The sequence below is a fragment of the Clarias gariepinus genome, chromosome 24, assembly GCF_024256425.1.
Source record: "Clarias gariepinus isolate MV-2021 ecotype Netherlands chromosome 24, CGAR_prim_01v2, whole genome shotgun sequence".
In the NCBI taxonomy this organism is placed as follows: domain Eukaryota; kingdom Metazoa; phylum Chordata; class Actinopteri; order Siluriformes; family Clariidae; genus Clarias; species Clarias gariepinus.
The window spans coordinates 19,392,951-19,411,779 of record NC_071123.1 but is presented as its reverse complement, the minus strand read 5'-3'; the positions used below and the strand labels follow the sequence as shown (position 1 = coordinate 19,411,779).

At 46.6% G+C, this 18,829-nt stretch overlaps 1 protein-coding gene across 1 annotated transcript in view; it reads left to right on the top strand.

The window, feature by feature from the left end:
* Positions 1–10,847: 10,847 nt before the first annotated feature.
* The window catches only part of LOC128512608 (trichohyalin-like), a 32,530-nt gene continuing 24,548 nt past the window's right edge, over positions 10,848–18,829 (top strand). Inside the window, 1 exon segment of the mRNA XM_053485962.1 lies at positions 10,848–10,890. Coding sequence (XP_053341937.1) covers positions 10,848–10,890 — 43 coding nt within the window.

Below are 18,829 nucleotides of genomic sequence, written 5' to 3'. Positions count from 1 at the left end.
AGCCCAAACAAACTTCCCCAACATGGTGAACACACAGAAACCCTTCCGCAATGCATGATGGTTGTCAGCTGCCGCCCCGCCTACGACCCAATACAATATAAAATAAAAAATTTAATAACTTAATTATAGGCTATTTTAAATAAAATTAAAACTGTTAGGGAAACAGAAAATGTAATATATATATATTCACTCACCTAAAGGATTTTAGGGACACCTGTTCAATTTCTCATTAATGCAATAATCGAAACAACAAATCACATGGCAGTTGCTTCAAAGCATTTAGGGGTGTGGTCCTGGTCAAGACAATCTCCTGAACTCCATATTGAATGTCAGAATGGGAAAGAAAGGTGATTTAAGCAATCTTGAGCATGGCATGGTTGTTGGTCTGAGTATTATACAATCTGCTCAGTTACTGGGATTTTCTCGCACAACCATTTCTAGATGCATATACAAAGTATAGTGTGAAAAGGGAAAAACATCCAGTATGCGGCAGTCCTGTGGGCGAAAAGGCCTTGTTGATGCTAGAGGAGAATGAGCCGACTGATTCAAGCTGATAGAAGAGAACTTTGACTGAAATAACCACTCGTTACAACCGAGGTATGCAGCAAAGCATTTGTGAAGCCACAACATGCACAACCTTGAGGCAGATGGGCTACAACAGAAGACGACCCCATCGGATACCACTTATCTCCACTACAAATAGAAAAAAGAGGCTACAATTTGCACAAGCTAACGAAAATTGGACAGTTGAAGACTGGAAAAATGTTGCCTGGTCTGATGAGTCTCGATTTCTGTTGAGACATTCAAATGGTGGAGTCAAAATTTAGCGTAAACAGAATGAGAACATGGATCCATCATGCCTTGTTACCACTGTGCAGGCTGCTGGTGGTGGTGTAATGGTGTGGTGGATGTTTTCTTGGCACACATTAGGCCCCTTAGTGCCAATTGGGCATCGTTTAAATGCCACGGGCTACCTGAGCATTGTTTCTGACCATGTCAATCCCTTTATGACCACCATGTAGCCATCCTCTAATGGCTACTTCCAGCAGGATAATGCACCATGTCACAAAGCTCGAATCATTTTAAATTGATTTCTTAAGCATGGCAATGAGTTCACTGTACTAAAATGGCCCCCACAGTCACCAGATCTCAATCCAATAGAGCATCTTTGGGATGTGGTGGAACGGGAGCTTCGTGCCCTGGACGTGCATCACACAAATCTCCATCAACTGCAAGATGCTATCCTATCAATATGGGCCAACATTTCTAAAGAATGCTTTCAGCACCTTGTTGAATCAATGCCACGTAGAATTAAGGCAGTTCTGAAGGCGAAAGGGGGTTAAACACCGTATTAGTATGGTGTCCGCCCGCAATCTTGGGGTAACCGTGGACAATCATCTGTCATTTTCCCCACACATCGCTAACCTTACTCGCTCTTGTCGATTTCTTCTTTACAATATCAGAAGAATTCGCCCATTTCTTTCTTCACAGGCACTCGGCATTCATCCAGGCTCTTTTCTGTTCTGGCACCTAGGTGGTGGAATGAACTTTCTCTAGATGTCCGTACATCAGAGACTTTGACTATCTTTAAACGACGACTCAAGACTCATCTGTTTCTCCAGTACTTGGACTAACCTACCCCCCCCCCTCGCTCTGGATAAGAGCGTCTGCCAAATGCCTAAATGTAAATGTAATGTATGTGTTCCTAATAATCCTTTAGGTGAGTGTATATATGGTCTAACAAATAAATAAATAGTCATACAGATAATAAAATCTGTATTCATATGTATAATCATATGTATCATATGTATAATCATGTTGATAGGCTCTATTTTGTAAAACATTACTGCCACTGTCATAGACGTCCAAATGACGTCCAAAAAGAAAAAAAAAGCCAGATTAGGTCAAATGTTGAACGTCAAAATGACGTCCAAGTTGGGTCATGGTTGGACGTTCAAATAGTGGACCTAGTTTGGACTTCGAATAGATGTCCAGAATTGGTCATGGACCAACAGACCCAATATTGACATGATCTGCACGTCTATCCGACGTCCAATGTTTAGTGGGTTCCCGGTTCGTTTCACCGTCTCTACAGGTTACATAAATATATTAGCAACATTTTTGTGATTTAATTTATATATTTGTCTATTATAGCATGCTATTGATAAGTTAACCCATGTCGAAACAAACGCTATTCAAACAATTTAGTGCGATGTTTAAGTGTTGTCTTTCTTAACACTGTCATGCAAAAGGAGTGAAAAATCTATTGCTGAGCAACCGATGTCAGTTAATTCAGTACCTTCACTGTAGACAGCGCCTTGTAACATCGGACATAAGAGGCAGCGACTTAAAATGACTCCTAAGGGACAGTTCGAGAAATACACTTAGAAAAGTAATCACTTTACGTAAGGTATATCTTAAGAGTCTACTTAGCGCACGAGTGTGCAGTATCGATAAACCAGGCCCAGGTCATTCAGTACATTTAATTAGATTATTTTTCTTTTGATTAGCTTTATTAACAAGTGGTTTTCTGATAGTCACACAGCTGTTTAGTCCCAATTTTATGAGCTCTGTGATTTCTGCTGTCATTTATGTGATGATCTTTTTTTTAATAATGCAATTTCTCCAAGTGTTTCAGGTCTGATCACGGTCATTTATGATTTTTTTTCCATGAAATTTACAGTTTTTTTTTTTTTTTGTCCAAGTAGTGTACTGTAAATAACTTTAGTGAGAGAAGTAAGTTAGAGAGTCCACGCTAGATAGTGCATGAAAGAGATTATAACAGAATGTGAGTGAGTGATTCAGTAAATTTGTTTCTTACAGAGTTAATATGATAAAGCTAAAGCCATTTCTTTTCTAAAATCAGCAGAGAAAAAGAAGAGAGACAAACTAATGCAGGACAAAACGTATTTACTGAGAACAGCTACAGAATGTTTATATCTAATACTATTCCATATAATACAGAGACATTTACAAAAATTACCAAAGCATCTTAGGAATCTAATCAAGCTTTCTTTGTAATTTTGTCAGATCGTCAAGTAAAAGACATCTTGGTTATTCAGGTGAGTAATCTGTACTGAACTATTAACGTTCATGAATCTTTTACTGATACTAGCAGCTTAAAAAAAAAACTTATATTTTTATAATAAGTCTATTACCCAGTGATGGGTTACTATGATTACAGATCACATTGATGGTCAGAAAAACTATCACACAACCGACACTTTGAATAGAAACATGACATTGAGCTGTTTGTAAATGTCACAAATGGAGTTGAGGCAGAATACAAGTACAGCTCTTTATTTAATATTGTGGCGTTTTTACGCCGGAAAGGATGGTGGAGAGACGAGTGAGCTTATTTCCTGCCCAATGCAAATGGCTGGGAGTATTTTATTACGTAGCACAATCTCACAACACGAACACATGAGACGGCTCAAAAGACACACCTATCACACATACCCTGGCTGAAGTCACTAAACCAAACACCTTTCCCCAACACGGTGACCACATAACAGTCCCTCCCGCAAAGCATGATGGTTATTACCCGAAACCCCGCCCACGCCACATTGCCCCCACCCGAGCTGTGACCGTCCCCGGTCACCATGGCGAACTCAGTCTAGCAGGCGTGACGGTGGTCGGCGCTGGCGTTGTGAACGCCGGAGTCTTTTTGCGGGGGAAGGCGGGGCACAGCCCTTTTCCTGAGGCGGACCGGCCTCCACAGAGCTCGATGTTTTGCTGACGTGGGGCTGGTAGGGAGCGAGCCGGTCCCGGTGGAGCACGACCAATCGCAACCGCCCCGTCAACCGCACCCGGTAGACCACATCAGAGAGCTGTGCGACGACCGTGCAGGGGCCCACCCAGTGTGACATAAGCTTAGGTGAGAGCCCCCTTTTTCTTCCGGGGGAATACACCCAAACCTGCTCCCCAGTAGCAAAGTCGCGCCCCCGGCTGTGAGTATCGTACACGCGGCGCTGCTTAACCCCGGCGTCCGCCAAGTGTCTACGCGCCAATTCGTGGACACGAAACAGTTTGTCTTTCAAGGAACAAAAATAATCCAAACCTGGTTTCGTGGGTAAATCCACTTGGGGAGGGGGCCCGAACACCAGATCCACAGGCGTGCGCAACTCGCGACCGAACATTAACGCAGCTGGCGTCAGTTGCGAGGACTCCTGCACCGCTGTACGATACGCCCAAAGCACGAGAGGCAAATGCTCGTCCCAATCTTTTTGCCGGTCGCTGGTAAGCACGGCGAGTTGGGTGGTGAGTGTTCGGTTGAACCATTCCACGAGGCCGTCACTTTGTGGATGCAGGGGCGTGGTGCGGGTCTTTTTCACCCCGAGGCGCTCGCACACCGCCGCAAACACCTCCGCCTCGAAGTTACGCCCCTGATCGCTGTGCAACTGCTCCGGGGCGCCGAATCGGCTAAACACCTCATCCACCAGCACTCGAGCCGTGGTGGAAGCGCTCTGATCCGGAACAGCGAACGCCTCCGGCCACTTGGTGAAATAATCCATGGCCACCAGCACATAACGATTCCCGCGATCAGAGATGGGAAACGGCCCCAGAATGTCCACGCCCATACGTTCCATGGGCGCCCCCACCCGAAAGTCTTGCAAGGGTGCTCGTGAGCGCTGGGTAGGGCCCTTCTTTGCCGTGCAAACATCGCATCTGTGAACAAAAAGTTCGCTGTCAGTATGACAACCCGGCCAGTAGAACCGAGCACGCAACCGCCGCAGTGTCTTAGTTACCCCAAAGTGTCCCGAACCCGCGTGCCCATGAACCATCCCCAGCACACATGCCCGCAAAGTCCGCGGCACCAGCAGCTGAAAAGATTCGCCAGCGCCACACGGCCGTTCCCACTGGCGGTAGAGTAAACCCCCCCGCAACGCTAGTCGGTGAAACTGCGAGTGGAGAGCTTTTTCTTCTGGTCCCAGGTGGGCCATGGCGGTCTCTGGCCCGCGTTAACCCAACCTAATACCCGCTGCAGCGCCGGGTCCTTCTCCTGCTCGACCATTAGCTGATCGCAGTCCATCTGTGGCACAGGCGAAACGACCACCGGCGATGGTTTAGGTGCCGCAGTGACTCGGCTGCACGCCGGCTCGGACGGCCGATTACCGACGGGGGCTTCGGAAGACTGCGCAGGGAGAATGTTCTGATTCACGGGGGTCGGGGTGTGTTCGATGTCGTGACCACCCACACGCTCTTCAACCCGCTCGCAGTGTCGACAATGCTCTTTGCTGCACGGCCGGCGGGATAACGCATCGGCGTTAGCATGCAATTTTCTCGCTCGGTGCTGAACGGTAAAGTGATAGTCCTGCAACCGCTCGAGCCAACGCACTAACTGCCCCTCGGGCTCTTTAAAACTGAGCAGCCACACCAGCGAAGCGTGATCGGTCCGCAGCAAGAAGGATTGCCCGTATAAATATGGCCTAAAATGCTTAAGGGCCGCGACGACCGCAAGCAGCTCGCGCCGCGTGACGCAGTAATTCTTCTCCGGCCCAGACAACGCGCGGCTGAAGTACGCGACAACACGCTCTTTGCCCCCGGCAACCTGAGACAGGACGGCCCCCAGCCCTACATCGCTCGCGTCCGTGTCGAGAATAAACGTACAAGCTATATCAGGATATTCGAGAACGGGCGACGTAACCAGAGCTTCCCGTAATCGAGTGAACGCACGGGCTGGCGATCGTAGCAAAATCCCTCACGAACCGGCGATAGTACGACGCTAACCCGAGAAAGGTGCGTAGCTGCGACACATTTGACGGCTCAGGCCAATTCTGTACCGCGGCAATTTTGGCTGGATCGGTGGCAATCCCTTGAGCGCTAATGACGTGTCCCAGAAAGACAGTTTCTTGCCGCAACAACTGGCACTTTTTGGGATTGAGCCGCAAATTCGCCCGCCGGATAGCTAGAAACACCTCCCGTAGGTTAGCTAGCGCGACCGCAAAATCCTTGCCGTGCACCAATAAATCGTCTAAGTAGACGACACAACGGTTGCGAGGGATCTCTGCCAATACTCTCTCCATCAACCGTTCGAACGTAGCGGGAGCATTGCAGAGGCTGAACGGCATGCGCCGAAATTGCCATAGACCTTGTCCGATCGAAAACGCGGTTTTGGGTCGTGCTTCCGGGGCGAGCTCTACTTGCCAGTACCCGCTACGCAGATCCAACGAGCTAAACCACGCCGAGCCCGCAACGTGTTCCAGCGCATCATCTATTCGCGGTAACGGATAAGAATCTTTGCGCGTCACCTCGTTTAACCGCCGGTAGTCCACACAAAACCGCCACGATTCGTCCTTTTTACGCACAAGTACAACGGGTGAAGACCACGGTCCGGATGCTGGCTCTATGACGCCCGAGTCGGCCATCTCACGCAGCTGCTGCTCGGCTATAGCTCGTTTAGCTAACGGGAGGCGTCTCGGATGTAACCGAACAGGAGCGGCGTTACCCGTATCGATATTGTGCTGCACCAAATCGGTATGCGTGCACTCGCGCTCATCCACTGCGAAAATATCTGCGAACTCGTGCAAAAGGGACTTCACGGCGTCGGTCTGCGTCTGATTTAGCCCCACACTGCTACGCCGCATCAGCTCGGCCATTATTCTCGCTCGGACAGCTACCGGATGTTTACATGGCGCGTCCACCGGAAGTTCCGCCCCCCTGGTGCGTGCTACTAACCCGTCCGGCTGCGCTTTGGGCACTAGCAACCTAGCTAAACCGAAACTACCACGCAGAGTCCCGTCCGCGAGATTCAGTACCGCACCCCACCTTTCCAAAATGTCTAATCCCAAGATACAATCATCCTCGATATCTGCCACAAAAAATGGGTGAAAAAGAATGATTGTACCTACTTGTATTCGCACTGTGCGACAGGCCCGTATCCTCAAATAACTCCCCGACACGGTGCGAATGTTCACGGCCGGGTCCGGCAGCACACGACCGCGCTCTCCACGCTTCAACAATCCCCCGCGCAGCAGCGAAACTGTAGAGCCGGTGTCCACAAGCGCCCGCAGCGAAACGTTGTCCAGGCCGCATCCACGTAGACCCCCGCGCGATTTCCGACACGTCCCACCCTCCAACGAGAGGGCCACACGGACGGCTGTTTCTGCCGGGGACCAGCCCGCGAATTTGGCGGCTAGCTCTACCTGGGCGATGAACGCGTGGGGATCGCCGGCGCCGTTGTAGGCCGGCAGGCGCAGCTGTAGGTCGCTTCGCTGGCGGACGGGGCACGGAGCTGTAGCTTGCTCCGGTGTCGGCGCCGCGTCACTGGAGGAATCCTCCTCGAGGTCCAATGCCGGAACCTGGAATGCGCCGCTCCGCTCCGGTCGCCGCTCTTTGCCCGCGCTGGCCCCATCAGGGAGGGTCCTCTTCCTCCTCAGCTGCTCTGCTACTCGGCGGCCTATTTGGATTCTCCAGATTTCCTCCGGGGTGCGCTCCAACTCGCGACTCTCCATTATCCCACTTCTGACACCAATGTGGCGTTTTTACGCCGGAAAGAATGGTGGAGAGACGAGTGAGCTTATTTGCTGCCCAATGCAAATGGCTGGGAGTATTTTATTACGTAGCACAATCTCACAACACGAACACATGAGACGGCTCAAAAGACACACCTATCACACATACCCTGGCTGAAGCCACTAAACCAAACACCTTTCCCCAACACGGTGACCACATAACAGTCCCTCCCGCAAAGCATGATGGTTATTACCCGAAACCCCGCCTACGCCACATTATAGTAAAGTTTTACCATTATAAAAATTCATGTGAAATCCAACAAACACATGTGAACTATGACTGTGTCTCGGCTACAAACTAAAGGCTAATGCTGATGATCATGCTAATGCTAAAGCTAATACAAGCAAACAAAACAAAATATATTAGGATCCTTAACAGAAAACTTTAAAACACGACTTTAAATAGACAAACTAATTAAACTAAACAAGGTGCACGTGATCACAATTAACATCATGTGACTGACTTGTGAGGTGCAATGCATACTGGGAACTGAAGTCCGGAACAAACATGAACATGAAAGTCCTACAGAACACACACAACAGGAACACACAGGGAAAACATGACTGTTAACAATTTACTGTGATTACTGATGACAATAACTGTATTGATATGATTATAAACATAAACATAAACAAAATAAATCATACAAGCAAGAAAAACAAGCTAAATAAATTATAACCTTCATACACGTCTTAAATTATATTCATAGAGACATAAAAAGGTTTAATACATATTTAATTTAACATGAGGATCTGTGTAGAGACCCAACACCAGGAACAACATTAATTTACTTAAAACCATTTTATTAAAATCTGTAGGGCAAATTTAATGTCACTTCGGAGAAAAAAAAAATCCATGACAAACTCTCAGTGTCTGGGAATTGTGTTGTGTGTTTTAATCATGAAGGTATAACGAACATTAAAAATAAAACATTTACTGTCACAATTACAATAAAACACCATCAGTGTTGTACTGTATACGTATATTAACCAGGTTAGCGTATAGTGTTAGTAATATCACCCCTCGGTCTTACACACACACGCACACATACACACACACACGCACACACACACACACACACACACACACACACACACCCCACATACCTACACACAAACAGTGATATGGAGTTCATGTTTATTTAACACTTTATTTACATACAGTATGGAGTCAGGTATAAAACCTTCACACTGATTTATTCTCTTCCACAGAAAGACAAAAAGTGGACAGAAAAAGAGAAAATGAAAATGAAGAACTCGGCTCTACTGACTGGTGAGTGTGGAAGGAGCTACAAAAGTAAACACACCTGATCATGTGTTGTACAGTAAAGTGTTCAATAGTGAGATCTCCAGTAAGCATCTCAAACACACAATGTTTTTTCCCCACACTCACTATCATTATATTCACTATTATAAACAGTATTTAAATATTATAGAGAAAGTGTTTATGGAGGAGTAAAAACTTAGTGATATTCACTATGGACAGTAAAATTTTTATATATGTAACTATTTTTTAAACTCAAGGCTCTGGGCCTAAACATACCTTAAATGGGATTCAGTGATTGATGCCAAATCCTGAAACACATCTGAAACACATCACCCAGTGTACAGAGCAATAAATACAGTCTGCTGGGGAAAAAAAAGATGAGAGAGAGACAGGAGACTCAGTTTCCAACAGAAACAGTCATGTGTGAGTTCTTCATGAATCTTCTAATGTTGGATATTTTTAAAGTTTGGGAAAAAATCTAAAAGAAATAACAACAAAAACAGCTAATTTTATCACGTGATATTTCAAACAGTTCTTTGTTCTTCTTTTTTAAGATTCGATCCTACTTTCAATGCCTAGTTTAATAGATGTTAATTACCACACCCTAAAAAATACTGGGTTAAAAACAACACAGTTGCTGGGTAAATATTGGACTAACTACATGCTGGGTTAATTTAACCCAGCAAAATGGGTTATTTGTTTAACCTAGCAAGATGGGTTAAATATTCAACCCAAATGCTGGGTCATATTTAACTATAATGCTGGGTTAAATTTTTACCACATAAATTGGTCAAATGTTCTACCCAGATGTTAGTTAATGTTAACTGGAATGTTGAGTTAATTCTACCTCACAAATAGGTTATTATTATTTTCATGTTTTACAGTGAATCTGTAAAAAAAAAAAAAAAAAAAAAAATACTACCCATGTCTATTAAACAGTTAAATTACTTTTATATACTGGTTTGTTAAAAAAAAAAAAAAAAAACTTCCAAGTTTTGCAAACCATACATATATGCGATAAACAACATCCTATTAAATGTTCATAGAAAAAACATTTATTTTTCAAAAGCACAAGAACAGATAATCAACAGCGACATCATTACTATACTATTACTCACAAGGGCAGAATGGAGTAATTGCACAAATAGGCTGAGGCAGCTTCTACAGAGCAGGATCTCTTTGTGACATTAGATATCTTTTAAGCAGAACAGAACTATCCAGCCCTGGTCTCATTGTAACATACAAACATGGTGACTTTTAGGTAGGCCTCGCTATTTCATAGCAACATTACAAAAAGTCCTATACTTTATAGTATAGCACACTGCTTTGGATAGTTGATGTCAAAAATATAAAATGCCCTGACGCACACATCAACCGCCCCAAGTAGTGTGCATTGCTCCAGAGCCTGTCTCACCAGAATGACAAATGCCTGAGAGCAGTGCTGGTCATTATTTCCCAACGTCAGGATGTAGGGGTACGGCCTTGATACTTCAGCTTGCTGGAGGTATTCCACCATGTTGGTTTCAACCTTAGGAAGAAAGAAATGAAATAAAGTAATAATTTAGTTGAATAGCAAAGATTAAACTGAATAAGACTATTAATTTAGTGTGTAATATGATTGATAATAAATAAAAAAATTACAAGGCTGTCCATTAAGATAGGCTGTAAATGTAAGTGCAATATTTCATTTTTATGATTCTGTTGTTGTGTTTATTTAAATTTGATTAGTTAAGCATTCACTTATAATCATAAGTTGTTGTGTGATGACATTCCATAACTGCGTAGTTGCATGATCATTACGCACAGTAGAAGTTGTTAAGATGCAGAAGTTTTGGAGAACATAAGCTTTTTGACCGTAATATAACACAGCCATGACTGGAAGTACAATTCATCAAGATACAGCAAATAAGTTGTTGTAACCATAGGGGATTTATGCAAGAAATGAATGAAAAGAATTTATGCAAGAATGTGGACGGAAGAACGCGCGTGCGATCTCAGAGGAACACACAGTGAGTGTTGATAAGTAATTGAAACCGTAAGAGGATTTGCTTGCCTTGAAGATCACTATGGCAGACGACGATGACAACGCTGCAAATACCGAGTCTGAGCGTGTGAGGGCGCTCACCTACTAAGGATTGGAAGAGAAGCTTCACAAAATGATGAACGCAAGAAGAGGCAAGTTGAGTCAATTGACTGCAAAATCCAACGAAATAGAGTTGCTCATGGACAATGCTTGCAATTTGAATAATGTTGAAACTAAGTATCATAAGAACTAGAAAAGGCTGTTTATAAAAAGAAGAGTTTATTGAAAGCAATGCGGATGTGCTACAGATGTCGCCATTAAGACTGCGCGTGTTTTCCCACAAGATTCCACAATTTAGCGTGCAGCGTGCCCTGACTTGCCAGAGGCAACATTCTGGAATTTAAAATAAATGTTTTGTGCTTCACTGAACATCCGCCAGATGGCGAATGGAAGGACTTTATCCTTTATAAGTTAACCTAAAACAACATTGTTTCCAGTGCTGAAGCAAACATGAATTTTATTTTGTTTTACAACAGATATTTCATAATGAACGTGTGTATATGTGCTTCATGTTATTTTCATAATGATGAAATGACAGAATTCGTGCTTTAAAAGTTTTTTATATAGTTTTTGTAATGTCTTAACAGGGACAAAGTAATGAAGACATGGCAATGCCTCGTTTTAAATGGTATTGAAATTAATTTAATTTCCTGATCCCGTCCGTTCTCGCGTAGACAGCGGAGCTCTGGTTATTTTTATTTTTACATTTTAATTTGTGTGTGTGTGTGTCAGTCCGCGCGTCTCATATACAATGTATGTGCTTCAAATTTTTTCATAAGGATAAAATGAGATGCCCAAATTCATGCTTTGAAATTCATAGTAAGTTTCTTTTATAGTTTTTGTATTGTCTCAACAGGTACAAAATAATAAAAGACATGGCAATGCCTCGGTTTAAATTGTATTAAAATTTATTTAATTTCCTGATAGTACACTATTTGATAGTGTTAACTATGCGAATGTCCTGATTCGTGAATATGCCAACATATCTTATAAATAAAGCTGTTCATCGCCGTGCGGAAACCCGCGACTCGTACTTCCACTTTACAAAAGGCAGCATTTTAATAAAAAAGGCTGCTAATCACGCGCAATTTATCGATAAAAATGCAGGCATTCTCAGCCAGAAATGCACCAAAGACAAATACATGTACAGTACTGTATATAGGGTATTCGCGTTGTTTTCGCTGGAGAGATTGTATGTGCGTGCATGGAAAGTTTCTGTTGATAAGTGTATGTGGATAAGTTGATAAGTGTATGTTGTCAAAGTATTTGTGGACATATGATTTGAAAAAAAATGTCAATTAAGGATGTTTTGAAACATAATGCAGTAACTTTATAAGCCCGCAATCTTATTAACGTTAATTATCGCCAGCCGGCACAAATAAGCGGCTCCGTCCCTTTGCCGCCTATTCAGGGAGCCTACGGAGTGAGCGAGTAGCGATAGTAGATTTGGGCGCACACCCGTCACAGGCGCATGCCGTCACAGAAAGTAAAGTTGAGAATCACGATGCTCAACATCCCGGAGCCCAAACCCCAATTAAATTAAATTAACAAATATTGAAAGTAAATAACAATAGCCCACATTTAGAAAAGCATTTTTATTTAGATTTTAAAAACTAAACCTGTATGTGTTTTAGGTGTTCCAGCTGCCACTGTTCTGGTGGCTCTGTCAGAGTAAATCATTCTGTAACAAACCTGTAAATTTCCATGTAAAACAGGGACATCTGTATGAATAAATTGATATGATGAGATATTGACCAGTGACTTATGTAAACGACTCAGTTCAGATGTAAGTAAATGGAAAGAAAGTAAATGGCTGTGCTGTTTGGGGGAGGGACGTGCTAATGACGATTTGGTTTGCTGTGTGTGTGTGTGTGTGTAAGAGAGAGAGAGAGAGAGAGGTGTCAAGAGGCTTTAGATACTCATGAAAAGTCAAGGATTGTTTAGTGAAACAGAGGATCTACTGAAAAATGTTAGGCACATCAGTCACTTAACCCCAAATAAAAGGTCTTTCTGAGTGTTATGATATGCGTGTGAGGTGCGCACTGAATACTAAACCTAAGCCAGGCCAAGGATTAATAAACCAAGTTAGCCCCATACCTGTTTTTATTTTTTAAATAAAAATACCAAAGAATATTATTGTGTATAGAGTGTCATGCACACTCGGAACGCGACCGGCACTAGGACCCGGAAGTTAAGCGGTCGCAAACCAGGAAGTATAAAAGAGGTAAACAAACCATAGCACCTCGCTCAGTCATTAAGTTTCGCCGATGCCACGTCGGAATCCTTCACCTAACTGTGAGTACTCACCTTTTTGGTTTCAATTCCTGATCGAGTGTGTATCTATAGGACGCGGGTTAGATTGTGTCTTTCCCTTACTCCCCATTTGTGAAGGTCCTTAGACTAAAAGCGTGATTATCCTGCCTACTCGTGTTCTTCCGCGTTTGGGTTTACCATTCATGCCACAAAGGGCTAACCGCTAAAGCTACGTCTTCTGGTCATTCCAGGTTAGTTCTTGACAGAATGACTGAGCTCCGGCAGGAGAACGCGGATCTCCGGGCGGCTGTGGATAGCGCGGCTAGCCGGTCTCCCGTCGGTTTTCTCACCAACCCCCACCCTTCCTTCTGATGTATTTTTGGCACTCCCGGATAAATGGGACGGCACGGACGGGAAGTGTAATGTGTTTTTAACAGTGCTTGATCTGGTGTTTGAGTTCAATGCCACCAGGTACTCCACCGATCGGCTACGCATCGCGCTTCTGGTCTCGTTGCTATCCGGGCAGGCAGCTGAGTGGGCCATGGCAGTTCTCCGGGCGGATTTAGATACCGCGCACTCATATAATGAGTTCACCCGCCAACTCAGACTCACATTCGAACACCCAGCAGGTGAGGTGGAGACCGACACCAAACTTCCTGCTACCCTGGAGAGCTTCCTGCTACCCTGGAGGGGATGATCCAGCTCGCCCTCCGTATCGATCAACGCATCCTTTCTCGCCCGAAGCCAGCCCCTAGGACCCTGCTGCCTACACCCACCTTCTCCTACACCACACCACGACCACCTACTGCTCTCACCACCTCCACTACTGGATCTGTCGGATCTCCACCTCCTGCCGTGGTTGACACCGGAGCCGGGGAACCCATGCGATTAGGACGCGCCTCCCTGACACAAACGCGAACGACAGTATCGAGAGGGGCTGTGTGCCTACTGTGGGTCGGCGGCGCACCACCGAGCTATCTGCCCGATTCACCCGGGAAACGCGCAGCTCCGGTGATTAAAAGGAGAGACTCACCGGGCCCCCTCCACCTCTCCTCCACAATCAACGCCACCATCTCACGTTTCACGGTTCAGGTAAACCTCCAAATTGGCCACAAACGAGTTCGAAGCACCGCGTTCATCGACTCCGGTGCCGCGGGTAACTTCATTGACTCTAATTATGCCAAAGATTTGGGGGTGAGGACTGAGGCGTTATCCCAGCCGGTAAAAATCACTTCAGTCGACGGTCGGCCCTTATCATCCAGCCCTATCACCCATCAGACCCAACCCATCACGTTCGCCATAGACCAGCACCAGGAGCAGATCCAATTCCACCTTACATCCATCTCATCACCGCCCATCATCCTCGGCTATCCCTGGCTGTTACAGCACGACCCGATCATTTCGTGGACGCGGAACCGGATTCTCCAGTGGGGGCCAACCTGCACCGAACTCTGCCTACAGGCACGAACTGGGACGTGTTCCAGGGAGTCCGAGGCCCCCGACGTCGACACCAACGCCATCCCTGTTGCCTATCGGGACTTGGCTGAAGTTTTCTGCAAGAGACGAGCTACCCACCTCCCACCTCATCGCCCATACGACCTGGCGATAGAACTTTAGCCGGGTTCTGTCCCTCCCCGCGGCCATCTCTACTCATTATCCACCTCGGAGACGCAGGCGATAGAGGAATACGTCACCAACGCCCTCCGTCAGGGGACTATCCGGCCCTCCACCTCGCCTGCCGCCGCGAGGCAGTCGTCAAGAAGAAAGGGGGCGAACTTCGCCCATGTGTTGACTATCAGGGGCTAAACAACATCACCATTAAGAACAGACATCCACTACCACTCACCAACTCAGCCCTGGACGCCCTCTCTGGTGCCACCGTGTTCACCAAGTTGGACCTCCGGAGCGCCTACAACTTGGTGCGCATCAGAGAGGGTGATGAGTGGAAGACTGCATTCATCACACCCACCAGACATTATGAGAGCCTGGTCATACCATTTGGACTCTGCAACGCACCCTCGGCCTTCCAACAATTCATAAATGACGTCCTCCGAGACATGCTGGGCCGATGGGTGTTCGTCTACCTGGATGACATCCTCATTTACTCCCACCACCTGGAAGAACATATCCAACACGTACATGCTGTTTTAAAGAGTTTGCTCGCTCACCAACTGTACTGCAAGCTGGAGAAATGTGCTTTTCACCAGCACTCCACCACGTTCCTGGGTTTTGTCATTTCACCCCAGGGTGTGGCCATGGACCCGCAGAAGCTAGAAGCTGTACGTCACTGGCCCCTACCCAGGACACTCAAACAGCTTCAGCGGTTTCTCGGGTTTGCGAATTTCTATCGTCGCTTTATCCGAGGCTACAGTACAGTTGCAGCACCATTAACCACATTGACCAGGACCTCATCTCACCCATTTCAGCTCAATCCAATTGCCATCTCAGCCTTCAAGAACCTCTGCCATCGCTTCGCCACCGCCCCAATTCTTCTTTATCCTGATGCCAACAAACCCTTCGTTGTGGAGGTGAACGCGTCGGATGTGGGCGCGGCGCAGTTCTCTCCCAGCGAGGTCCAGACCAGAAACTGCATCCTTGCAGTTTCTTCTCCAAAAAAATTTGACCCCACTCAGCAGCAATTGGGGTAGGGGACCACGAGCTGTTGGGCATAAAGTGGGCTTTGGAGGAATGGCGTCACTGGCTCCAGGGCGCCAGTGAGCCATTCATCGTCTGGACCAATCACCAAAACCTGATCACCATCAAGAACCTCAAACAGCTCAATCCACGACAGGCACGGTGGGCACTATTTTTGAACAATATAATTTCCATCTTTCTTACCGCCCGGGGTCGAAGAACACCAAAGCCGACGCCCTATCACGCCAGTATGAGGACGATCTCCCCCCAGGCGGAACCTGTGCCTGTCATCCATCCATCTCGAATCCTCGCACCCCTCCACTGGGATTTGGAGACCAGGGTCCGCCAGGCACAGGCGGCGGAGACCGAACCGGCAGGTGTGCCGCCTGGACGACTCCACGTACCCCAACATCTACGAGCGGAGGTTCTCCAATTGGGCATTCGTCCATCATCGCCGGACATTCTGGGGCTCGACGAACGCTATCGTTCATTCAACGGGCGTTCTGGTGGCCCTCCTTGAGGAGAGACGTCCCCGAGTTTGTTCAGGCGTGCCCGGTGTGCGCCAGGACAAAGGACACAAATCAACCAACTCCAGGAGAACTCCAACCACTCCCAGTTCCTCGGCGGCCCTGGACGCACATCGCCCTGGATTTCATCACGGGCCTGCCGGTTTCAGAGGGTAAGAACACCATATTAACCATCGTTGATCGGTTCTTCAAGGCCGTGCACCTGGTGGCCCTAGCCGGACTCCTATTAGCAAAAGAAACAGCTGAATTGATTTTGGAACATGTAGTCTGACTGCATGGGTTCCCAAAGGACATCGTCTCGGACAGGGGGCCCCAGTTCACAGCCCGGTTCTGGAAGGCCTTCTGCCGTCTGATCAATTCCACCTGTAGTCTGTCATCCGGTTACCACCCCCAGACTAATGGTCAGACGGAACGGACCAACCAACAACTGGAGCGCTACCTGACATGTTTAGTTTCCGATCGCCAGCGCTCCTGGGCCCGCTACCTCAAATAGGCCGAACTGTCCCACAATCTCCACGTCCCCTCAGCCACCAACCTAAGCCCATTTGAGGTGTCGGCGAATGTGGAACCAAGCGAATCGCGCCATCCAGCGAGCCAACACCAGCTACGTCACCCAGCATCGCCGCCGACACCCGCCGGGACGTTTGTACCACGTAGGTGACAAGGTGTGGTTATCAACTAAAAACCTCCATCTGCACACCGAATCAAGAAAATTATCACCAAGTTTCATCGGACCATACCGCATCACTTTACGGATTAACCCTGTCACCTACCAGATCCACCCAGTCTTCCATACATCGCAGCTAAAACCCTTCATCACTTTACCTCTGGTTGCACCCACCCCCCCTGCTCCTCCTCCCCGAATCATTGACGGCGGTCCCGCCTACACCGTGCGACGAATCCTTGATTCGCGCCCTCGGGGCAGGGGCACCCAGTTCCTGGTCGATTGGGAAGGCTACGGCCCCGAGGAGCGATCTTGGGTTCCAGCACGGTTCATCCTCGACCCTGAGCTCATCCGGGAGCCGGTCCTGGACAGGGGGGTACTGTCATGCACACTCGGAACGCGACCGGCACTAGGACCCGGAAGTTAAGCGGTCGCAAACCAGGAAGTATAAAAGAGGTAAACAAACCATAGCACCTCGCTCAGTCATTGAGTTTCACCGATGCCACATCGGAATCCTTCACCTAACTGTGAGTACTCACCTTTTTGGTTTCAATTCCTGATCGAGTGTGTATCTATAGGACGCGGGTTAGATGGTATTTTTCCCTTACTCCCCATTTGTGTGAGTCCTTAGACTAAAAGCGTGATTATCCTGCCTACTCGTGTTCTTCCGCGTTTGGGTTTACCATTCACGCTACAAAGGGCTAACCGCTAAAGCCACGTCTTCTGGTCATCCCAGGTTAGTTCTTGACATAGAGTGATTAAAAACAATGTTATGTAGTTATACTATTATAAGTTATACTATTATAAGGAAAATCTCGATTTCTTCCGATTGTAGCATGATGAGCTGTCTCATCATGTTGATTATATTTATGTGGGCACCTTATTTACAACCGGTTGGAGTACTTCTGGGTTACCTGGTTCGTGTTGGAGATTATTCCAGACGCTAGCCAATCCGCTTGCCTGTGGGCTGTTATAAAGGTAGCGGAAGAGCCTTTCATGGACCGCGCCCGCCTTCTTTTGGTTGTGTACCTGACTTCCGGTCTTGCCACAGGTTTCCTCTGGACCCATTAACAGTGAGGTATTTTCCTACCAGCCCTGTTTGTAGAGTGCGCGTGCTGTTTTATGGTGTGTCTGACTTTCGCTTTCATATAAGTGATGTCATTTTTCTGTGGACTCTCCTGTGCGTAGCGTGCACATCGTTTCGTTGAGTGTCTGACTTTCGCTTCCGTCTTTCGCTTCGTTTTTACCTAGATGGTTGGGTTGCGTTGTTAACAACATTGCCTAACTGGAGTCGGTAAGTGGCTCATTCCCTGTATTTCCTGGTTGTACCGGGATTGCTAGGGGTTGTTCATTCAGCCTCCGGGAACAGGAACTATAGGTTGAAGTGGGTGCTGTGGACAAATGCATGAACGCTGCTGTTTGGTTTTGCTTTGCCTGAACGCTGCTCTGCCTGAATGCTGCTTCGCATGAACGCTGTTTTTGCCTGCATGATTTATTTTTGTTTTTTAGTTTATTTGCTTTACTGTTACTGGATGAATATACACCATATACTGGCTTCACTGCTGTGTTGCATGACTGCTGCTTTATTGGCGGGCTGCTTTGCTATCTTACGGCTGTGTATGCATTCTTTGAGTTTATTTTTAAATTATAAATTTTGTCCCTTTCCTGTCTTTCTCGTTTTTTGTTTTTTAAATATATGTCTTAATCTTGTAGCTGTGAGCTAAAGGTGGTGGCAGTGCGATGTGTTGGGGTTTGTTTCCCCTCTTCGTGTGCGTGTTGGTCACTCCTGTGTCGATTGTCAGTGAATTGTGTGTGGATGTGATTCACATGTGTTTGGGGTGATTCTGGCCTGGATATATGCATCCCCTCCTGGTCTTTCATAGTCTG